Genomic DNA, 25144 nt, shown 5'->3' with positions numbered 1-25144 from the left:
GTCTACCAGCCAACCAATCTATCCACACGCCAAGTGTTCATGTCGGCAACCAATGCTGCAATGACAACAAGCATGCATGCTGGTGTGTGGATCACAAGGACCAAGGCTGATGCTGTGATGTCACTGATCAGATACGGCTGGTGAGCCGTGACAAAGACATAGTCTAAGGCAGTGGTCTGCAATCTATGGCCCTCCAACTATGGTAAAACTATCAAGACATGATGGACGTTGTAGTTTTAGGACCACTGGAGAGTTTACAGGTTGCAGAAGACAGAGATTAACCATTGGTAACAAAGCTAAGAAGGAATTTTTGGTCACTCAACATGGGATCCCTTCACCTCAGGTTGCTTCTGTAACACAACATGAGCTACATACAGAATTCCTCACCTGGCCATGTGCTCACACAGCTGCTGTAAAGATTTCCAAGACTCAATCAGTTGCTTGAGTTCAGTCTGGACAAGAGCGGCGCCCTCTGGTGAGGAGTTATCAATCACCTTCTGACCCTGAGCTTCCACCAGATGGCACTGTATTTCCCTTTCTGACAATTCAGCCTTCAGTGCCTGAGTATAGAAAGCAGAGGGGAAGCCTCATTAAAATAACATTAGATGCAGTAAATAACAAAATACTAAATGCCTGGAATACTCCAGAGCTGCACTCATAATTCTGCTAGTTGAAACGGCAAACAATCAGTTAACTTGTCATCTAATGCAGGGACTAGTTTCTACAAAACATACTGTACAGTGACTAGTGAAAAGACAACACTTCCCAGAATGCAAATCAGCAGGGAAGCTCTGTGCAGACCCCTGTAGGAAATGCTGGGAAATTTCTGCTCTGAAACCTCCAGACATTGACAGTGCAGCTATACAGTATAATACAGGATGTAACTCAGGATCAGTACAGGATAAGTAATGTATGTACACAGTGAGTCCACCAGCAGAATAGTAAGTACAGCTCTGGAGTATAATACAGGATGTAACTCCGGATCAGTATAGGATAAGTAATGTATATACACAGTGACTCCACCAGCAGAATAGTGAGTACAGCTCTGGAGTATAATACAGGATGTAACTCCGGATCAGTATAGGATAAGTAATGTATATACACAGTGACTCCTCCAGCAGAATAATATAATAATAATAATAATCTTTATTTGTATAGCGCCAACATATTCCGCAGCGCTTACATAGACAGGGGGGAATACAGAAAGACAAAATACAAACATTACAGAATAGTGAGTGCAGCTCTGAAGTATAATACAGGATGTAACTCAGGATCAGTGCATGATAAGTAATGTATGTACACAGTGATTCCACCAGCATAATAGTGAGTGCAGCTCTGGAGTATAATACAGGATATAACCCAGGATCAGTACTGTAATATATGTGCACAGTGACTCCACCAGCAGAATAGTGGGTGCAGCTCTGGAGTATAATACAGGATGTAACTCAGGTTCAGTGCAGGATAAGTAATGTAATGTATGTACACAGTGACTCCACCAGCAGACTAGTGATTACAGCTCTGGAGTATAATACAGGATGTAACTCAGGATAAGTAATGTAATGTATGTACTCAGCGACTTTATTAGCAGAATAATGATTGCAGCTCTGCATTATAATATAGTGTGTAACAGGATCTCTGGGGTGGACATGGCACTTACCATAACAGAACACACTGCTTGGCTCATTGTCATTGATTTAATATAATAACCTCCCCCCATGAACCATCTAAGACCTAAAATCTGCTCTACATAATCCAGACATCACCTTTACCTCAATATCCCTCTTGCTCCAATTCTTGCCCCCATTTTGGTATGATTCCAGCTGCTGGCGAGTGACCATGATCCAGTGTTGGAGATCTCGTAGATTCTGACTGAACAGACGGTGGTTACTGATATTCTCTTTGCTTTTCCGTATTTTGTTCTAGAAGGTGAGTAATTAACAAAATTAATTTTATTTCTACAGACATGACCATGGCAGGAGCTGTATGTCATCTCTACGTGACGACAGAGGATGAGATCAACAAGGAGATTACCTCCAGAGACCTCTGTAACGTTAGATAATCTGAGTTCAGCTGCTCAGCTCTGTGTGCGTGGGTCGAGTGCGATTTGGTCATGGAAATTAACTCTTGAATGGGGGAATAGAGGCTCATTAAGTCTTCCAGCAGTATCTGCAAAAGATAGTCACAAATCAATTTGATTATTTCCAATGCTTTTTAATTAAGAAGAGGTTCCTGCTGGGTCTAAACAGAATGTTAGTCCTACATTGCAATATACCAGTTTCCCAGCAGGGGGCACTGCAGCATTGATGGTTCACCACAGTCCTTCGGGTTGAAGCTCAAATCAACTGACCTGCAGTCTTTGAATTTGTGCCTCTTTCCCAATAATATCCGGCTGCAGCTCATTTTCTTTCATGCTTTTTACTCGGATCGCAGATATTTTATGGTGTAAGGTTTTGAACGCAGAATCAAACTCTTTTCTCTGCTCAGCCGAACTCTGAATGTGAAGAAAAATCACATTATATGATAAATATGCCAAAGAAAATAGCATTTAATATAGGAAAGCATCATTTTACACATCATCAATACATACAACTAAAAATGTGATATAAATGTTTTACTAATATGTAGCTAGAATTTGCGGTGTTGGTAATTCTTCCTGATTGCCACCAGGTGGCAGTATTACCCTGTCCAGCCACATGTAGCACAGACCCTGCACATCATAAAACTTGGGTTGTTACCTGTAGACTCTTCTTCCTCTGTAGGAGATCTTGATGAAGGCCTTCTCTCTCCTTTTCGGCGGCAGCAATATCTTGCAGGAGCCTCCTGGTTTTGTCTTCACCGAGGACAAGGTGTATTCGCTCTCTCTTCTTCCCTAGAGCAGCCAGCTTGTCTTTAATTGTGCAGCTTTCCTCAAGCAACCTCTACATAAAATAATGTGAGCAGGTTATAGTCACACTCAAGTAGGAAAGCAACAGATTCACAGCAGGGCTCACCAAACTGTGGCTTTCCAATAGTTGTGAAACTAAAACTCCCAGCATGCGATAGCCAAAGGCTCAAGAGCCACAGGTGGAAGACTACTGATCTGTATATATAATAACCCTCATCTCAGTAGACAGTGTGCCCTAACATCTCACCTCTATATTGTCCAGGGCGTCATGATTCATGGCGCCATCATTCATTGGGACTGAAGTGGCGTCCAGGACACTCTCGGTGATTGGTTTCCAGTAGAGGAATTCCCGTAGAGGGTTCTGAAACAGCTGCTTCAGTTCAGACTCCGTGTCAGTGCTCAGCTTGAAGGCTTTACTTTTGGCCCTGCAAAGATTCAACACAAAACACAAGAAAGCAAATTGATGTCAATGATATCATTGAATGGCTGTGATTGGTTAACCCAGCACCGGCTTTCATTGGTTAATCCAGCGCTGCGTCAGCCAATCAGAGCATTAGCTTGCTGGAGGCGGGGAATTCAAGCCCTGCTTCCAGGAAGAAATGCTCTGACGGCATGTAGGAGGACGTGGTGGCAGCAGCAGGACGAGCACGCTGCGGTGAGGAGGAAGAAGCAGGAGCAGCAGAAGGAGGAGGAAGAAGGAAGAAGCAGGAGCAGCAGGAGGAGGAGGAAGCGGGAGCAGCAGGAGGAGGAGGAGGAAGCATGAGCAGCAGGAGGAGGAGGAGGAGGAGGTCGAGGAGGCAGCAACAAAAGCAGGAGAACAAGGACGCAGGAGCAGCAGAGCAGGAGGAGGACGCAGCAGGAGCAGCAACAGCAGGTGGAAGACGAGGACGCAGAAGCAGCAGGAGGAAGACGAGGACGCAGCAGGAGGAGGACGCAGCAGCAGCAGGAGAAGGACGAGAACGAGGACGCAGCAGCAACAGGAGGAGCAGCAAGAGAATGAGGACGTAGCAGCAGCATCCCGCGCGGGGGCCAGAACACCGGCGGTAGGTGAATATTGACGTTTGTTTTTTTACATGTAGTGTAGTTGATAGGGGGAACACTTAGTGCTCATTAGGACTAGAGGATACTGTGTATAGATACCTCTGATAGTCACGCATGGCTGAGATGACTCCGTCAGATAATGGCTGAACATCCTTGGAGAATTTGAAGAGATCTCTCAGCTGCACCTTTACCCGTTCTGCTTTGGCTTCTTCAGCTGCTAGTGCAGACTTAGTGGCCTAGACAGTAGTAAAACAGTCTTGTTATTCTACAGCATTTTATATGCAGAATGACTGTATGTACAGTACGTGGCAAAAACAATGATACTGGAAAAATGGTTGTGGCTGTGAGAACCCCTCAATATTCCCAGCAGTGTAATGCCAAGTAGCATTTTATTGCTGGGAATAGGGTCTTTTTTCCAATATCTCCTGTGCGCCAGTTCATACCCGCTGAACACCAATTTCAGTGGGTATGAACTATGTATATATTCTAACCCAGTAAATATCAATAAATGCTCACAGCAACAAAGAACATTTCAGGAGTTCCATATTTACAAAAAAGATGTTACATTAGCAAATGTCAAAGGATTGAGTAGTATATGGCTTGTTGAAGGAGATCCTTTAACCTTGATTAAACAAACATCTGAGGCTCACATTCATTGTCTTCCATAAGGCTATTAAGTCATCTTCGCTTTTGACCCGCTCCCCGGACTGCAGACTGTCCTCTAGCCTCTGTGTGGCCTTACGAAATTCATTGATGTTGGCTTCGAGCTGCCGGGCTAGCAGAAGGAAGGCGCTATCCGAGTTGTGCATTTTCAGCAGCGTTTCCTCCTCTTCATCGTTCATCTGTTTTAACTCTTTCAGGGTTTTGCGCAATTCCTCCAGTTCCTTGCAGATCTTCTCAGCTCCCAGAGGAGACGTGTTCTTAATTATCTGCACTGATTTCACTTCTAGGACTTCTAACTGTTTATTACCGTTGTCCACATCTTTACTGATGTCCTGCAAAAAGAGAGAAGAAGGGAGAGAGACCCTAAATAAGGGAATAATGCACTCTCCCCCCAAACAATCAACACAGTGGTTAATAACCAAAATGGCTTCCATAACCACTCAGATCCTTGTAATATATTGTAATACACTCCTAGACAGATTAACTCTTTCAGGGTCTGGTAAGCCGGGTGCTCACTCTTGTAGAAGCTCTAATGGCAGCTGCTGAATTATATGCTGTAGTCTTCCACAAGTCAGTGGCTGTATGTACTCCTCCTGTCCATTGCTCCGAACACAACCCATTAAAATGTAGAAATAAAGTGAACAGCCGCACTCCACTAAAAAGATACAACACATGTGACTCGCCTATACTAAAAAGACAGCGTAATATTAACTGTCCATATACAATACTGCCAATAGTAACATGGCAGAATATATGACCCTTGTACACCAAGAATTGTTACTTGTATACAACCAAATCTTCAGTCAGCTGTAATCAGTGCTATTCTCTCTCTGCTGTAGTATAGAGATAGATTAGAAGGATGTGACCAAATGGTGTAGCCTGATCTCAGTCCTAAAGAGCTGTTAGTCAAGCTTGTGTCATAGTGCACAGCCGCCGCAGCTCACCTGTCACTGGATCCACGGTTGGGGCCACCGTTCCTCTTACCATGCTCTGTCCACTCTCTGCTTCCACTGCTCACTCCCTGGTCTCTTCCGGTAGGACTCACGTGTGCTCCTGCCCTATGTTTTAAAGGGTCAGTGAGCTCTTCCTAAACCTGCCCCCCTCTAATCCTATCCCTGCAACTGCTATGTTAGACAACCACACCCTAAGGTGAATGCCTAAGCAAATGGTCTTATTAGTCATTGTTGCAAAGCCCTTGTTAGACGTGTATTCCAATTCTGACTCCAGCTTGATTCTTGACAATTCTGACTTCTACCGTGTTTCCCCGAAAATAAGACAGTGTCTTATATACATTTTTGTTCAAAAGGCTTTAACTTTTTTACATGTATAGCTGCCTGGACACTATTTAAATTGACTTTTTTAATTAATTGTTATCAGGGCTTAATTTTGGAGTAGGGCTTATATTTCAAGCATCCTCAAAAAGCCTGAAAAATCATTTTGCATCCTCAAAAATTCTGGAAAATCATGCTATGTCTTATTTTCAGGGTATGTCTTATTTTTAGGGAAACATGCTCCCTGACTACAGCCTCATTTAATGGACTACATTTTCGCTCACTGCCTGTCCTGACCTTCGTTACTGCTCCTGGGCCATCTGTTCACACCATCAGTTACTGCACCTCGGCCCTGTGCAGCGTCAGCAGCTACACAGCCTGGACTATCTGTGTGAAAAACGGGTTCTGTAGCAAAGACCATTTCCCACTTACAGGGGTCAAGGGTAAACAACAGGGTTCCCCAAGTGCTGCCTCCTCATTTAGCCCAAAGGCAGACCAGTAGGTAGCAGGTTGGGTGGATCCACATCTGCCTGCCTGACTGCTTGATACTCTGAGAACACAGCTGGTAGCACTCCCTACTTCCATGTCCACAGTAACAGGAATGTCTGTGCAACATCACATTCTAGGCATGGTGGCTGAAATGGACCAAACACCAACGCATTTCGGAAATCACTCTTTTCCTTTGCCCTGTAGTAGCCTGTACGTTTCTTCTATAGAGTCCTGATGTGACACGTGGTCAAGCATCAGCTGACGAGACTTACAGCTTTTTTAGGGACGGAGATTAGGCTACAGCATTTGGTCACAACCTTCTGCTCTACTTCTACGCTGCAACAGTAGGAGAGAATAGCACTGACTGCAGCGGACTGAAGATTCAGTTGTATACATATATCATAGAATCCAAGAAATTGCAACCCCTTGGAAGGAAGATAATTTGTTGTACAGCCAACCCTTATCGTGAATCACTGAGGTCACTGCTATACAGTATCAGGATCAAACAAGGAGGGAGAACACACAGACATACTTATTGCTATGTCTTCTCTGGTCTCTCCCTTCTGGATATCTAGTTACCTTAGTTAATAAAAGTTATGTATATCCTGATATTGTATAGCAGTGACTTCTGTGATTCCGTTGTATACAAGTAACTACTTCCCTTATTTGGCAGGTTGCTCGGTAGGGAGGGGACATATATTCATTTTGCTATGGGCAGTATTGTACAAGGGCAATCAATAGCACACTGCGTGTTTTTATTACAGGAGGTTTAAATATGACGTGGCGTTTCAGTGAGGCGTGGCTGTTCAATCTATTTCTGCATTTTAATTGCTGAAGTATTCCTATTATTATATTACTACTGTCTCCTTCACAAGATGAAGTTTCCTAATTACCTCTGTTTCTGGGAAAGCTGGGTGACAACCAGGACAGCTATTACTGCAGAAATATAGGATCCAGACTGTAGGTTGTGCTCTATATAGTCAGGGGTGGGCCAGCGATATTAAAGAGATATTTTTGTGAATTTTTTCTTCAAAAAATTGGGAAGCAACATGTGCTTATTATTTGCATTTTTTTTTTAATGGGTGGCTCATTTTTGAGATAAGTTTTAAAGTCACTCCATGTAAACTAATTCTAGTCTTGTGTCTTTAACTTTCTCTTTGTGCGAACTGTGCATGGAAGAGAGGATTTACTTAACACTCACTTTTTGGGGTCTTGACTCAATTAGAGCAGCAGACCGCCCCAGGACTTTTCCAACTTGTAGTAAAGTGTAAGAAGACCTTTAGGGCTCCTTACTAGAGATGAGCGAGTATACTCGCTAAGGCACTACTCGCTCGAGTAATGTGCCTTAGCCGAGTATCTTCCCGCTCGTCCATAAAGATTCGGGGGCCGCCGCAGCTGACAGGTGAGTTGCGGCGGGGAGCGGGGCAGAGCGGGCGCTCCGTTCCTCCCTGCTCTCCCCCGCAGCTCCCCGCCCCGCGGCGGCACCCGAACCTTTCGGGACGAGCGGGGAGATACTCGGCTAAGGCACATTACTCGAGCGAGTAGTGCCTTAGCGAGTATACTCGCTCATCTCTACTCCTTACTAATCTATCTCTTAGAGAGCCTCTCAAGGTGCAGTGTATTAGATTAGTATAATATAAGAAGAACTCATTACACAGCAAAGTGACCCCACTTGAACACCAACCAAGAGCAGACCACAGCAAGACATTAGAAGCTGGGTTACAGCTTAGTGGTGATACATTCAAAGACCACTGCTAAGACTGGAAAAGCTGGGTTATAGCCCAGTGATGACACATTCCTGGCATAGTGATTGCTCCATTTAGCCAACGGAGTGTCCCTTCGTCTTCTGTTGGGACAGTATATATTGGTATACCTTTAAGTAGCATGGAAGGTATACAGTAAAAAAAAAGTATGCGGTGTGGAACATTCTTCTTCTCTTTCATTTTTCCATTTGTCTTTTTCCCTGTTGGCCTAGGCCATATTTATCTAGGCTTATCAAGAGAACAATCGGTCAGTCATTATGTCACTCCAATCCTCCAGCAACTATTATATTGTGATTAACCTAGAGCATCAGTAAACTTACAAAATTTCTTCTGGTATTCAGGAGTCTTAAGGGTGGCCATGCACATTAAATAGCTGTCAGCCGAACTGCTACCTTACCTGACAGCACCATACTCATGAAAACTAGACTCGGCTGAGTATGCATGTGTTCTGAAAGCACAGAAGAGAAAGACACTGCCAAACATCTCCGGCAGTGGTTTATCTCCCTGACTGGATCTTTATCTCTCTCATCATCTGTAGTCGAGGGGAGAGTCGAGAGTTCCCCATAAATGTTAGATGATCAGCCAGAACCACTAAAATTGTCAGGTTTGACCCATATACATCTAATGTGTATGCCGACGCTAAGCCTGTTTATAGAAGTACAATAATTCTAAAAAATTACCCCTTTCTGGTTTAAGTGTCCTTTAAGTTACACAATGATCATGCAGATATATCTGCAAATATATTGGTGAAGGCAGAGAACTCCTCGGGGGTGGGATCAAGATAACCTCGCCTCTGCCTACTGCGGAACATTTAGTTACTTGTTTAATTTAGGACTCATTGGTATGATTTTGATTCCTTTAGTAGATTTAGTTACCAGCAGAGGGATGGCAAAAAATATATGAAGGAACATAGACAAAACTTACAACACTGGACTGTCCTGAATATTTATTGGCCCCACAACTCCTCCTATACCCTCTTCTAGGAAATGTTCCTGTACATAAGAGGAAACTAACACTATGGATGTTACCATTTCTTCTATTTTTGGGAGGAGTCACTTATTTATATTAATGTTCCTATCAGGACACTTAAACAGAACAGGTCACTGTCACTTTAAAGCAAAAGGAGGATTGTGAGGAACTAACTGTCGGAGCTCAGGAATGTTCCATGATGACAAGGAGCGAGCAGAGTTCACACTAACCAGCAATAAGCTGTGACACTGTACATCCTGTCATAGTATATACAGTGTAATGCTGTAAAGTATCTATCTATCTATCTGTCTGTCTGTCCATCCGTTCATTTATCCTAGTTTTCCTCTTTGTGTATTCTTGAATACCTGCAGCATGTCCAGTCTATTTTCTATGGAATCGGATGCTGCTCCAACATAAAACTTCAGTTTTTCAATCACACTATTCAGCCAAGTTTTAAAGCCGCTGACATCCCCTTCATAGGCCTCATGCTCCTTCCAGATTTTTTCAAGATGTTCCACACGCTCCTAAAAAAGAGAAAAACAATTTATCTGCATCCAACATAAGAAAGAACGAGGAAAGTGAAATTGCTACAATATGGTCATACTATTAGTTGTGATCTCTATGGCATGAAGTTTGGCATGGAGTTTGTATGTTCTTCCTATGTTTGTGCGGGTTTCCTGCCACACTCCAAAAACATACAGATAGATGAACAGATTGTGAGCCCCAATGGAGACAGAACCCAATATCAGGTGATGTACAGTGCTGCGTTATAAGCATGCACTATATAAATAAAGGTGATTATATGGAGACCTTGCCTGTTATTAGATCTTGATCTCCGCATGAAGAAATTACTAAGTATGGGAGAGGGATGAGAAAGGACATGGATTGAGAGAAGGGGTATTGGTAAAAGTTGCTAATTTCTTTCCCTCTACTGTTCTAGTTGATTTATAGTATGGCTCAATGCCGTTAAGGTCTTGACCAGGAAATGGTTAACCTCTCTTACACTTTGTAGCCTGTAGTTTAGTACAATGGTGGGACAATATGCACAAGAGTCTCATAGAATCACTAAACTAAATCCAAACAAACACTAAACTGAGCAAACAGTCTCAACAAGGGATTGAACCAAGGCCAAAAATCAAGCAACCTGACTGGCACCAATGCCAGCCAGAGCTGTAATCACATCCTCAGATGAAAGGGAGAACCAGAAGACAGCTCAGGTATCATCAGGTGCTCATAATACAAGTTCGGATGAGATTTCATCTCATCTTCCGTATCAGGGTCCAGGAAAACAAACGGAAATCTGGAATTTTTGTAGACGTCTGTCAAAAATCATGGAATGAACAGAGATCTTATGTCTATGATTGTGGAAATGCTCACTGCAAGATTAGCCTGGCACAGTCCACCGGGCACATGTGTTAAAAAAAACCCATACAATCAACTATAGGTCACCAGATCACCACCCATAGTTTACCATATCATCAACCATTTGCCACCATATCACTACTAATAGGTTAACTTCTAATCAACCACAAGACACCAGGGAAGAAGAGGGGGCGCACAGGGGAAAGTCAGTGGTTTTAAGTATTTTTATAAAGTGCCTGCATTCTGTAAAATAAAAACTTAAACTACAGTCACCATTTTTGGTTCCTGACATGACATCTGGGCAGGTGACTACTACGGCAAAACACTGGCCTCAGTGGTAAAAACGCTAGGTTCAGGAAGCAGCTGCCAGGATGCCCGCTGAGACCAGCTGGGCCGCGACCACAGTAGCGGGAGAGCAAAATAGGCGAATATAGTTTACTTTGTTTTTTATTTTACAGCATTCAGGCACTTAAAAAAAATATTTAGAGTCACTGGACAACCCCTTCCCAGCAAGGGCGGCTAATTACTTGTGGGTCAGAGAGGGGTCTAAATACTGTGGGGGCACAAAGTGGGCTAATCACTGTGGGGGCAACAAAAGAGAATAGTTACTATGGGGCAACTGAGGAGGGCTTACTACTACGTGGGTCACAAAGGGAGGCTTATTACTGTTGGGGCTACAAAGGAGGCCTTATTACTATGGGGGTCACGAAGGGAGGCATATTGCTGTGACAGCTAAAAACGGTGGTATGGCCTGTGAAAAAGGGTATGACCTACACACAGTTTTTGTGGCATGTTAAGTGCACCGCTCTCTCCCTGAAGGTTTATAGAACTTAGTAAATATGCAATATCATCATGCATATTTCACCAAATTATCGTCTACAGGTCACCAGATCACATTTCTCAGCTTACCGCATGGCCATATCACTACCTACAGGTCACCAGCCACTGTCATTATTCACGCTATTACCATGTATCTAGCTATAAATCATCAGTTCACTGTCCACAGGAGAAAATACTGTAAATCCTCAGATCACCTCATCATCCATATTTCACCAAACTGTCATCTATATAGTAGATCATTAGTCCTTTTTTTAAGTTTCCAGATCTGCATTACACATTGGTCACCGGGTCACTACTCATCATATAAAAAACACCAGCAGTTATTATAACGCATAGGTCACCATATTATCATCCACAGGTCATTAGATCACCACCTACATTTCACCAGGTCATCACCTATAGGTCAGAACATATATACAGTCATATATCATCCATAATTCACTAGGTCACCATATTGTCATTTTGTTCCAACGCTGAATAACAACTTGGCTTGTATTCCAGTTTCGACCAAAGCTGCATTCACAGTGGTGCTAGTTGTTCTGGAAACAAACAGTTTCACTCCAGATATTTGTTGGAATAGCTTTGTTCTAACTGCATAATTGCCATCTGAGCTCCCACAATGCTCTGCTAAGAGAAAATCGGCAGAATTCTGAATGCAGCTCTGGATATGATTAGAGAAGAAAACATTGTGTGACTTAAGTTGGGAAGTATTTACAAATGTACTCATGACTTTCAGTATATTTTAGCAGCGGATTTTCCTTTAAGGTGTTTGCTATAACCTTTAAGATAACCCAATTACCATAGCAACAACCACAGACCTGAGCCTTTTTCTTGACCTGTACGTATTCGGCCATAATCGCACCCTGGACGCTCTCATCCACACTGGGGTCCCCGATCCGGTTGTACAGGGATGCAGCTTCCTCCAGCAGCCTTTCCATGAGCCGTGACTGATTCAGGACGTCCTTCATGAGGACCTGGGCTTGTTCGTACTGCCAGCGTTTCTCCTTCAGGCCAAGCTGCAGCTCCACGTCTGGCTCCAGGGTCAGGGTGATGTTGTGAACCCAAAGTGTAAACTCATCTCGCGCCTTCAGGTACTCGTTCCAATGCAGCCAGACCCATTCAATGCGGCTGAGGAAAACATTACACTTGATGAGAATGGTAATAAGCAGTAACGAGCTGTGCACCCAACAAAGGATTCCTGCCTCTGGATGTATATAAGAAGTATATGGAAAGTACCCGGGTCCGCCTTATCAGAGCAATCACGCGTATAATGACAGATGGTAGCGCACAGAGAAATCTCTCACCTGTGACAGTGAATCATATATGTAGTGGTTTCATCAAATAAGCCTTTGATTTTGGCCAGCTTAACGAGGATGTCATGCCTCTCCTCCTCACTGCTCTCACTCAGCAGAACATCGGCTTTCATCAGGACTTTATCCACCAGCAGCTTCCCATCCGCTTCCAGGGAGCAGATTTTCTGTAGAGAAAGCAACCACTCAGTTAGATCTATTGTAGTATAATAGAATATAACATAATGTAAGCATGTTATCCTGCAAGTTTTGCACATTAAAACTCACACCAAAATAGAACTCATTATTCACATGGGTCTATTTACATGTGCGAGTTTTCTCTCACAGTGATGCTGCGAAATAGAAAAATTGAAGCATGACTTTTTTGTGGGGGCAATATCATCCATTATTATCTATGGGAGGGAAAGAGATAACCGCATCACATTTACATGTCATGCGAGTGCAATGCGATGTTCATCATTAACCCCTTCATGACGCGGCCCTCTTTTTTTCCCCCATTTTCGTTTTTTCCTCCCCCCCTTTAAAGAAATCATAACTCCTTTATTTATCCATTGACGTCGCTGTATGAGGGCTTGTTTTTTGAGGGACGAGTTTGAAAAACGTTTACAAAATTCTAAGTGGAGTAAAATGAAAAAAAAATGACATTCTGCCATCTTTCAGTACGTCTTGTTTCTACGGCACACAAACTGCAACAAAAACAACATGATAGCTTTATTCTATGAGTCAGTACAATTACCACGATACCAAACTTGTATGTTTTTTTTTTTTTACTGTACTACTAGAGATGAGCGAGCGTACTCGGAAAAGCACTACTCGCTCGAGTAATTTGCTTTATCCGAGTATCGCTGTGCTCGTCCCTGAAGATTCGGGTGCCGCTGCGGCTGACAGGTGAGTCGCAGCTGGGAGCTGCAGGGGAGAGCGGGTGGGAGAGAGGGAGAGAAAGATCTCCCCTCCGTTCCTCCCCGCTCTCCCCTGCAGCTCCCCGCTCCGTGCCGGCACCCGAATCTTCAGACCCGAGCACAGCGATACTCGGATAAAGCAAATTACTCGAGCGAGTAGTGCTTTTCCGAGTACGCTCGCTCATCCCTATGTACTACTCTTTTTTTTAAAAAAAAGACATTTAATTTTATTCAATTATTTTCTGTGGTCATCTTGTGCGCGCAATAATTCTTTTATTTTTCCGTTGTTCAGTGAGGGCTCATTTTTTGCAGGATGTCCTGTATTTTCTGTTAGTACTAATTTTGAATACATACGACTTTTTGATCGCTTTTTATTGTGTTTTTTTCTGGGGGACAGAGTGACTGAAAAAGTGCATTTCTTGTGTTTTTTATTTTATTTTTCGGGCGACGTTCACCGTTCGGAGCAAATAATGTGCTGCTTTGATAGATCAGACTTTTACGGACGCGGCGATACCAAATATGCATTTTTATTTTATGATTTAGAATTTTTAATTACATATATGGCAAAAGGGGGGTGATTTGAACTTTTAATACTTTTTTCTTTTTTACAAATAAAAGAACTTTATTATCTTTTTTTTACTTAACTTTTAAGTCCTCCTGGGGGACTACAATATGTGATGCTTTGATCGCTCCTGCAGTATGATGTAATGCTATAGCACCCCACAGAGATGGCTTGATAGGCAGTCTCTCAAGGCAGCCCCTGGGGCCTTTCAGAAGGCCCCCGACAGCCATGACACCTGCACGGCTCCCCCGATCTAACCGCTGAGGGGGCCGTACAGGACCCTTGTTAAATGCCGCTGTCAGAATTGACAGCGGCATTTAAAGGGTTATGCCTGCGCTATATGCAGAGAGGTCGCCCCGCGACCTCTCTGCATACATACCCTGACGCTCCAGGATGTAAATATACGTACTTGAGCGGGAAGGGGTTAAAAGTACTGGAGCAACATGCAATTTTTGTTCTTGGCACGCACAGCAATGCGATGCGTTTCTCTTGCAAAATGCATTTCGTTCGCAGAAAAATTGCATGCTTGCAAATGTGATATCGGTCTGAATTTTCAAAATTCTCAAACTCGCCCATGTAAATACAGCCTTGTACTGTTGTGAGGGAATGAGCTGGGGATCACCCGGGATAGGCATCGCAGGTCACACCTTCACTGCAAGCAGCCGGGACACGGATCGTCCAGACTCAAAGGGATGGTTAATTCTTAGAATATGAGGTACAGCTATACAGACATCAGTCACTCGCAGTGCCTTTACAGAAAATGGACCTAACGGCAGACTGGTGGACTACCCCTCCAAGCCTAACCACATAAGCAACACATGGGGTTCATATTTGTGCATCTCGCAACCTACAAATCTTGCGCGATTTTCTCCCCTGTGTGAAGGCGGCCTAAAATAGTTTATTTTTTCAGACATAACGTGGATGTTTTGTTTTTTTAACGCAAGTTTTCATCTAGCCTTATGCTATAGCTCCACCTGTTCTGATTGGCTGTTGTGTGTAATAGCAAGCTCCGCGGTAGATGAAGAGCTGATTTCTATTATAGCAAGGACTGAGTAAGAATAAGAGAATATAACGAGGGGTCCGAGCCTTAACAGCGGTGCGGGGCTGGAAATCCGCTTTATGACATTTTTTGCTACCAGAAATCTATCAGATAGACGTAATGTAACAATGGAGGATCGATCTCCGTCCTGGAAGCCTGATGACAGACAATAATAAAGCTGCTGCGCTGCAGAGACTGGGGCTTTATTCCACAGTCCTGACAAGGTCAGGAGGCATCGGTGACATTCAGTGACAAGCCAGACAGGGGGATCGATCTCTGCCCGCCGGCCTGACAGCACAGACACTGCTGTGACCCCGTAGTCAGGTTATGACAGGGATCATGGCGGAGCGGCAGCGTATGACCTGGGATGTCAGGGGTCTGGCAGGGTCCCGGGAACCTGACCACCTCACAAATGACTCCACGAAGGGCGTTACAAGAGGGCGGCATACAGGGCAGTCTGTATTATTGACATGTAGTATATATGAATGTTTATACGTGGGGATCGATATTTCATCCGGTATGACTTTAGCACTATGTTCGCTCGATGGACGCAGTCTCTCTTTTTAAGTATATTTATATATTGGTTGGGTATTGAAATAAAGATGCAATTATTATTTCTACTTTGTTCTGGTGTTATTGCTTCTCTTTGGTGTATCAAGACAAGACATCAAGGAGCCTCCCGATATCCATGGCTAGAACGCATGTTGACATGTGCCATACTATGCCAAGTTTCTCAGCCTGATAACGTGCTTCCCTGGTGAATGGGAAAGTTGGGTGACATCTAATATGGCCGCTCCCTTGCGGCGTATTATGAGGCTCTTGCTCATACATGGTTAATATGAGGGGGGATATTAATAATTACTGTATATTTTTGCAGATTAGCCATTCAGAAGACTGGGAAAGCTGTGTGACAAAAGCATAGACTTCAAAGTAACTGTTGTTACCATGGCTAAAATAGATTTCACTTGAATCACTATTTAATGACATTTTGTAAAACACGAGGAACCTCTATGCAGCTTTGTGCGCTGCTTCTGTGACCTCGTAAAACCTCTCAATTTCTTGCACCATATGACTGTCACACGAAACAAATAATGTTTCATATTACTGACGATCACACCAAGCAGTACGCTGCGCCCCCTGGCGCTAATGATGCCGCAAGTCACAAGTGCTGCACTATAGGAACCACCCGCTGGGTTAATCCAATCATTAACCCTTTGCAATCCAACTTTGGATTCAGGGTTTCCTAGGGGGCTTTCTCTTTCTGCCATTATACAATGGTGCCATCTGCTGGCTAGAGCAAGTACTGGTGTATGGGACATGCTGGAGAGGCCCCCGACAACAGAGCGGCCAGTAATCTACAGTAAGAATACCCTGCCGGGCGTCTTCCGACATCGGAGCTGTACAGCCTTCAATCAGAATGTCTTTAGACGTCAGACAGTGGATTGGAAAGGGTTAACTCTGTATATCAGACACCGGTATGTCCCCTCCGCCATCTTGGATGCTGACATACTGGATTCAATAGAAAAAAAATAAGTTGCCAGTGAGTCTGGCCTCACCTCTGTCTCCCTGAGCCGGGTCTCAAGTGCTGACCGGGGGCCTTGGGTATTGTCATTCTCCTTCAGCCGCTCGTGGATCTCCTTCATCCATGCTTCTGCCTTCTCCAGAGACGTCTCAAACTGATCATGTGGCAGCTGAGTCATCGCATGAGAAAAACTGTAAGACAAGACAGAGGGGGCACTTATTTACCAACATTGGAATCCAATATTGATGGAAGTTTGCAAGTCCCGCTCCATTCCCCATGCAAATATCCCCAAACTGATTTACATAAACCCCACCCCTTTTCATGTTCCAATTCGCTGGACAGTTCTTTACAATAGTATAAGACATGATGGTTACTGATAATCTAGAGAAAATGTATGTGACACGCACAAGTCTTGCACAAATATGAACCCCATTCTTGTGATTGGGGTCATACACATGAGCGATGTTTTCCCGCATGACACTGTGATGCGATGCTATGCAGGAAACAAATGGCAGCATGTTCTATCTTTCTGCGTGCTGTCGCATTGCCCATTGTCTTCAATGGGGTCATCGGCAGCATCGCACTACGTGATAGGTGCACACGATGCAATGTGAGGTCTCCTATTAAAAACAATAGAGAAACTCTGCAAACCTCTGCTGATCAACTGATTGACGAGGCCAGGGTGGTGTGCCAGCACCGCAGTCTCTTCAATGTTGACATCTGAGCACAAACTTGTTTATACTCAAACACCATATTATAAATGGTGACCATACTGAGTACTACAGTCTTGTCCCATTCATTCCATTGGGCAAGCCAGTAACACGCAGAACAGCCGCTATAAACAATATGGTGTTCTGTGTACAGACAGGTTTATGCTCAGATGTAAAAACTGAAAAGGCTACTGTGCTGGCAAAAGCGCCAAAGCCCCTTCAAACAGCTGGTTGGTAGGGATCCTGAGTGGCAGATCCTCACTGATCAGATATTGACGGCCTATTGTTTGGATAACCCATAGCAGCTCCAACTGTTATCTGCCATCCAGAGACAGGTGGCACCATCATTACAGGGTCCTATGTCTGTCAGAACCATTTCTAGGCACTTGGCTGAAGACATTTGATCACATGGCGCCCATTACATGTACTGCCTTTGAAACCCAGTCGCCTTCCTCTGCAGTGGTGTCGTGAATGACGAAACTAGACTGCTATGGAGTGGAACCGATTTGTCTTCAGCAACAAATCCAGGTTTAGTTTGGGCACTGATGACGACCGTGTTCGTGTCTTGAGGCCTAGGGGTGAGCAGCTCAATCCTGCCTGTGGAGCAGCACACTGCCCACTGCTGGTGTGATGAACTCGGGGAGCCCATCGCATATAACAGTCGGTCACCCCTGGTTGTGGTACGAGGGACAATGACAGCTCAGCGATATGTTCAGGACATCCTGCAGCCACATGTGTTCCTCTCATGGTGGCTTCCAAGAGGCATTTTCCAGAAGGTGTCACAGGACTGTCTCAACAACATGGTCACACTTCCATGGCCTGCCTAGTCACCACATTTATCACCAATAGAACATGTATGGGACCATCTGGAATGTCAACTTCAACAGCCTACGAGTTTGCACGATCTAGAGCCTCACGTTACAGCAACTGTGGACTGATATGCTGCAGGATACCATACAGAACCTGTATACCTCCATGCCCGTCCGTATGACATCTTGTATCCAAGCTAGAGGTGGCCCAACAGGGTACTAGAGTTAGAACCAGAGGAAGATGTAGTTCCAACTGCCTTGATTCTATCCTCGAAGCCTCAACATGGGGTATGGAAGCCAGGTGGGTACAGAAAAGGTACCCTAGCATGTCCGGAGATAGCTGACAACAGTTTTGTTGATTATCTTTCCAATTGCCTTTCACATACACCTTTGTGGAGCCATAATCTAGTCAGCAGCACCTCCTATCAAACTCCCATTTAAATGGCCCTTATAATCCCTCTTGGGCCGGAACGATTACAGGGGTTTTGCGCCATCCATTCTTCTATTCTGCACCTATTTGTAGTCTATAATCATGGAGAAATGTACGGTTGGTCTAAAGAGTAACTGTATACACAAAATGATTTTAATCAAGAGTATCGGCAAAGTAGATTTCTTTTTTGTATTTTAGATGCATATAGGCATTTAAAAAAACTTAACTTACTCCTTAATGACAAAAGGATGTCTTTTTTTTAGCATTGAAGAAATCACTTTGCTCTTTGAAGTTAGGGACAGCGGCGTGGTACAGACAAGGTTAAACCTTTCTCCTTAAAGTCTTGCTGCCCTCCAGGATGATTCTGCACAAGGGATAGCTCAATTCAATCCAAAAGTAAGCAAAGGAAAATGTTTTCTGGCGTGTAACCATTGGGAGAACCGCCAGTTTGGTAATTAATTTTTGCTGAGATTTTCATTGCTCCTCCTTCTGGTTTTTTAGAGTGTGAGCAAAGAAATTCCCAAGGAATTCCTTGCCCGACTATTCTAGTAACCTCTATGAATATGAAGGTCATACCTGTTGCCAGTCTAGGACACTAATGGCTGTTCCTGGCACTAGAAGTGCTGTGGGACCTATAAATCCTGGCAGATGGCGTCCCTCACCGGGGCCTCAAATAACGGTTGCCGCCCTGCAGTTTGTGCCCTCCAGTTGTTGAGTCTTGTGATTCTACTGTTAATAACCTCAGATTTTCCATCTTGTGGTTCAGTTGGGAATTTCTTGGAGGTTTGGATGAAATATTGTAAAAGAAATGTTGAAGATATTAAAATATTTTTTCTTTTAGTCACAGAATTACAGAACTGAACTGAAGCCACAAAGCACTTTTCTGAAAGGGTCACACAGTTTTCCAACTGTTCTTGTTATTATTACAATGCATCTTATATAAAAATGAAGGTCGTTCATCAACAGTCTTCATTATGTTTATCCATTTTGTGTATACGGCTTCTTAGCTATGGAGACTATGGGAAGTAAATCTTCATAGGGAAATGTTTAACCTCTTCATGTGAATAAATCCCCCTCCTTTCTCCTCCTAAGCACTGCTAAATATATGGGCACTATATAAAGATTATTATTTTTCCTTTAGGGATGTGTATAGCTTTGCAAACAATTTACTATTTCTCTGTTGCATTTACAATAAAACACGTTAAGCAGTTTCGCAAAGAATCTTGATTACAAACCTACAATTTGTCCATATTGTTCCCATGCAGACCTAAAATTCTCTATGGTTCTAGACTACAAACAAACCCCATGTTGTCTGATCCTGCAGTTATGAATTAAGGCTCCCATATACATTAGTGTTTAGTTGCCCGATAATAGCAGAGCTGGATGACTCTTTAATGTGTATGAGAACGACTCCACTTTCCCAGATGATGAAGGGGAAATAAGGAACAGGGGCGTTGAATTTCTGTAAGTTATCAAGAAGGGGACAGCAGAAGGAGTGGAATAACATGACTGCAGAATCTGACTACACAGGGTTTGTTTGTAGTCTGTAACTATGGAGATGTATAGTGCTGTATACTCAAATGTTAGGGTAGTTTTAATCAAAACTATTTGCAACGTTGATTCATATTTGATTTTGCATGCAGTAAACTGCATGGCCACTGCTGCTTCAATGTTCGGCAAGCTAAGCCCTGCTCCCTGCCAGTGCAGCAAACCGGGAGAGAGGTACTGTAAAGGCTCTGTGAGTGCCATCTAACCTAACATCGGTGGTGACGTGACTAGCTTGCCACCATCCACAAGAACAGGCCCTGCAATAGGTAAGTAATGGACAGAGCTAAGACACCCTCAAATTCGCTCAAATGTTCTAGGTGCCGAGTGAGTGCCATATGGAGATATAAAAGGGACAGCCAGTGACGTAGCACAAGCAGTCCTATTCAGCCAGTTTACTGAAGTGACGGAGGCCTGCTACAACTCATAGGGGTGGCTATATCCCCATGTGGAGAACAGTCAGAGACTGATAAGAGGGGCTGAGTTATCGAAGGGTGGCAAACTAAGAGATGGTACAGAGAGACAAAGGGGTCGAAGATGGAGCATGCAACATGTGAGAAAAAAAGGAGTATCTCTCCCCACTGATTCGTGGACGCCGAGAGACAGCAAGCGTTATAAGTCTGCACAGTGGCTGCTATGCAAACAAAGAGATAGTGAGTCATGTCAAGCAGAGAAATGGTGAGTGCGCCAATGCATTTTAGAGTAAGCAGAGAGTTGTAAAGAAACCTCCAGTGATTTAAGACGATATTCTGGGGGCCAGCGTATGCTTGTTGGCAATTGCTTCGGGTGAGAGAGAAAGAGTTTTCAAGTTCAGTTACTGCAGTCAGGATGAGATGGTAACAAAAAAGGAAGGGAGACTGAAGTTGTGGCTGAGATGCTGAGTCATGTGGCAGCACAAGAGGAGACACTTCCATGCGTTACCGAAACGGAGTGGTTGAGTATAGTGAAGGGTAAGGAGATGCTCCCACAGTCCAAAAGGGAGACTGATGTGACTAATTAAGGACCTATCCAAAGGAGAGACATGACCAAGAGAAACATGGTCTAAGGGGAAAAAACATCAAGTCGAAACTAATGCCTGGTTTAGGTGCAATGATTCTCAATCAAAATTCACTCAAAAGACTTCTTTTGAGCGATAATCGTTGTGTGCATTTACAGGGCAAGGTGATCGCTCAAACGGCAGTTTGATTGATAGTTTTGAGCGATCACTTTGCGCTCCGAGTGGGGTATGCAGAAGACAAGCGGGGCCGCTTGTCTTCTCCATCCACTTGTTCTCTTTTCGGAGTGTTTAGCTTTTATACAGCTGAGTGCTCCGAGCGTGGTATGCAGAACACAGCTGGACCGCTCTGTTCTTCATATCCCGGCTGTGTTCACGGAGCGGGATACAGCTGAAACAATAGTATCAGCTGTATCCCGCTGTGAATCCCTGATAAGGCTGATCATTGTCTTTCAGCATGCTGAAAGACAACGATCAGAGACTGGTTAATGAAAACTGCACGATGTCAGTGCAGCCAGACCCAACGATTATCGCTCAAAAGACAGCTTATAGTGATTTTTAAGTGAGAATCGTTGTGTCTAAACCAGCCTTAAAGGGGTTGTCCCGAGGCAGCAAGTGGGTCTATACACTTCTGTATGGCCATAATAATGCACTTTGTAATGTACATTGTGCATTAATTATGAGCCATACAGAAGTTATAAAAAGTTTTATACTTACCTGCTCCGTTGCTGGCGTCCTCGTCTCCATGGTGCCGACTAATTTTCGCCCTCCGATGGCCAAATTAGCCGCGCTTGCGCAGTCCGGGTCTCCTTCTTTTCTGAATGGGGCTCCGTGTAGCTCCGCCCCGTCACGTGCCGATTCCAGCCAATCAGGAGGCTGGAATCGGCAATGGACCGCACAGAAGCCCTGCGGTCCATGGAGACAGAGGATCCCGGCGGCCATCTTCAGCAGGTGAGTATGAAGACGCCGGACCGCCGGGATTCAGGTAAGCGCTGTGCGGGTTGTTTTTTTAACCCCTGCAGCGGGGTTGTCTCGCGCCGAACGGGGGGGGGGGGGTTTAAAAAAAAAAAAAAACCCGTTTCGGCGCGGGACAACCCCTTTAAGGCAGCTTTCACATCTGCATTGGGAATCCTGTTTTCCTTCTCTGTTCGGGGAGCAAGAAAGGGGAATTCCCTGGCCAAGTGTGATCCCTATTATGACAGAACAGAACCAAAGGGAGTCGAATGACTATAATGGGGTCCGTTTGGTTTCCGCTCAGCTGTCCGTCATTATACCGGCCAAAAACATCGCTGCATGCAGCGCTATTTCTTCCAGCATTTTGAGCTGGAACGTCCGAACGAAGGTTCCAATTCACATATGAAAGTGGTCTAAGAGACCAAATTACTGTTCTAGCAAAGACCTATCCTTTTGGGCTAAAAGCCCAGGTAAAAATGACTGCAGGGTGGAAGTTTGGTCCACGTGTGTTTAATTGTAGATATCTGATTCTGTAAGAGACCGCTTGAGAGTAATCTCGAAACCTGCGGTACCGCGGAGACTAGTAGAGAGAGATTATGAGGCAGATTGCCTATAGGACAGTGGCTGAAACTGCCACTTGCTCCATGCTGAAAGTTGTTTAATGTAATGTTTAACTATTGAGAAACATCCAGTTACGCAACATTTCAGTACTGACCCTCCTGTAGAGTGCTGCCGGGTGAATAATATTGTCTTTTTAATAAAGTTTATTTTGCTGAATTGAAACTGCCTCCGCCTCGGTCTGTCACCGCCGTCCTATCATGCATATCACAGGAGCAATAAAAATAGTGCAAAAGTCTACATATCCTTTAAGGGTTAAAATCTGTGGCATTAGTGCATTTATGACTGATAGTTGAAGTATTTCTCAATCACACTGAACATAATGGTCCCGGGTAGGAAGCGTGGCTGTCTCTCCAGGATGTAGCTGCAAAAACTTGCCATTGTTTCTGGCCGATGATTCTGGGGTATTGCAGTTCTCTGCAGTGTTACAGTCCATCATCACAGACATTTACCTGACCGCCACATGACAAGTGACATCTCACCATGTAACTTTAGCCAGTTCCAATAGAGATAATGGACGTAAGCCGGGATCAGACTAACTTTCACAGATCACACACCTGGAGATTGCAAAGGAAGGAATTTGCTGCTGCAGAAATTAGTACTGAATGTCTAAATATGGATTTTGATGAGGAATTGTTGGCAGAATTAAGCCATTCTCAATTCTGCATGGAAATATGCACATTAGACATGTGGATTTTGGCGCAGAATTTTCTGAACTACGGCAAAAGCTGCTGCCAATTCCGTCCCATGTGAAAGGTCCCTTAAAAAGTCACACTGCAGGTTCTCAGTTTCCAAAACATGCTGTCCTCAGAGATAGAGGGAATCCCTCCCTGCCAGCGCTGCTTCCTATGACTCAGTTGTGCCGCGCAGCAGCGGTTTCCTTTCATTAGTCATAGGCACAAGGATGCAGTTAGAAGTACATCTGGACTTTATTAACAGAAGACAAACAACTTCTCTCCAGAAAACATTGTTTACAAGAACAAGAAATGCACCTTATACTCACAAAGCATTAGATTTAAAGAGAATCATAAAAGTTATATTAGCTTCTGGGAGATCTGGGCAATAACCAATATGGCCGCCATTACAGGTCTCATAGATTTTCTGTGCCACAGAACATTAAATCTGGCTACTTAAAGGGGATATCCATTTTTGACAATCCCATTTTGTTTGAGGGGTCTTCTAGTGATAAGATGACCACAGGCCGGGACCCTCAGTGATCAGGTGTACTCTATGTGGGAAACATGTAAGTAGTATAATTTGAGTATGGGGCTGACATTGCTGCTGCCCACCCCATAGGAAACAATGGGAGAAGAACAGTATCTCCTGCTGTGGCTGCCCATGTAATGTACGGATGTACCTGGTTTTTCAGAACACAAGGATCTTTGTAGCCGTTCTCCTCTTCAGAATGGAGAATCCCCGTCTTTTAACCCAGGATTCCCTAGTAGGGTATTTGCAAAGGGGTTTTCTAAAACAGAGAATTCCTTTAACCCATTAGAGACCACAATATAACTTTTTAATGACCTCACTTAAAACTGTACATACATCTTATTAAGGCGGTGGCTTGGCCAGCTGCTTACAGCCAGGCTTTTGCTCTAGTAGCCAGTAGCAGAGAAACCTCAGATCGTTGCAGTTTAACCTCTTGCATGCCACAGTCAATAGCAATGGCAGCATGTAAGCAGATGACAGGGGGAAGGGGCTCCTTCTGTCCCCCATCAGTATCCCTCAGGCCGCCTGCACACGGGCGGAAATTCTGTGGCGGGATTTCCCGCAGAATTTCTGCCCCTGGACCCCTGCATAGGATTGCATTGCAAAACGCATTCTTATGCAGACGGACGCGATTTGTCCGCGTGAAAATACACGCGGAAAACAAATCGCAGCATGCTCAATTTCTGTGCGGGTCTCGCAGAGGTCTGTACAGAAATGTCTCTCCCAGCACCCTGGCTTCGCTCTGTGCGTGCACCGGCATGCCGGCACATCAAAGAGCCAGAGCCGCGGGAGAGGTGAGCGCCGCCTTGGTCCCAGCAGGGGCTCGGGTTGTGTCCTGGTGCGAGAATTCTCGCAGCGGGATCCGACCCGGCCGTCTGCGGGTGGCCTTAAGGTGTTCGCAAAGTACCAATGAGTTCCTATAACAGCTAGAAGCCTGACAAAGGCCTCCATGTTTGCCATGTAACTCAGCCTATTAGGCTCCGCCTCCTGCGCTGCCATGACTTAGTGGGGGAAAAAATGTTGACATCATGTAGGTTTTGTGTTTTTTTGCACACAGTGAATACTGATGTAGTGCATGTAAAAAAAAAAAAAAGATTCTCATCAAGAACACATTAAATACGCATATACAAACACAGGCGAAAATGGTGACATTTTCGCTCACGAAAATTGCATATGCTCGTGTGTGTGATCCCTAACGTGTTCTAGCAGCTATTGCTGGCACATGCATCTTCCCAACAAGGCTTCCTGCAGACAAGTGTGACGT

General features: G+C 44.3%; 1 protein-coding gene across 6 annotated transcripts in view; it reads right to left on the bottom strand.

The window, feature by feature from the left end:
* Nucleotides 1-25144, bottom strand: part of SYNE3 (spectrin repeat containing nuclear envelope family member 3) — a 72289-nt gene that overhangs the window by 26741 nt on the left and 20404 nt on the right. For all 6 annotated transcript variants that reach the window (XR_010793180.1, XM_066607495.1, XM_066607497.1 and 3 more), the window contains exons 2-13: nucleotides 16649-16805; nucleotides 12587-12759; nucleotides 12101-12410; nucleotides 9446-9604; nucleotides 4576-4920; nucleotides 4025-4161; nucleotides 3132-3309; nucleotides 2736-2918; nucleotides 2348-2491; nucleotides 2032-2166; nucleotides 1770-1919; nucleotides 388-560 (exon numbers count right to left, since the gene is read on the bottom strand). Coding sequence is in view for 5 of the 6 variants with exons in the window: in XM_066607495.1 (XP_066463592.1) it covers nucleotides 388-560; nucleotides 1770-1919; nucleotides 2032-2166; nucleotides 2348-2491; nucleotides 2736-2918; nucleotides 3132-3309; nucleotides 4025-4161; nucleotides 4576-4920; nucleotides 9446-9604; nucleotides 12101-12410; nucleotides 12587-12759; nucleotides 16649-16792 (2231 nt within the window). In the remaining variant the exon portion in view is untranslated. The remainder of the gene's footprint in view (nucleotides 1-387; nucleotides 561-1769; nucleotides 1920-2031; nucleotides 2167-2347; nucleotides 2492-2735; nucleotides 2919-3131; nucleotides 3310-4024; nucleotides 4162-4575; nucleotides 4921-9445; nucleotides 9605-12100; nucleotides 12411-12586; nucleotides 12760-16648; nucleotides 16806-25144) is intronic.

This window comes from Eleutherodactylus coqui, chromosome 6 (genome assembly GCF_035609145.1).
Source record: "Eleutherodactylus coqui strain aEleCoq1 chromosome 6, aEleCoq1.hap1, whole genome shotgun sequence".
NCBI lineage: Eukaryota > Metazoa > Chordata > Amphibia > Anura > Eleutherodactylidae > Eleutherodactylus > Eleutherodactylus coqui.
Note: the sequence above shows the minus strand (reverse complement) of the source record. Positions and strands in the feature narration are given on the sequence as shown.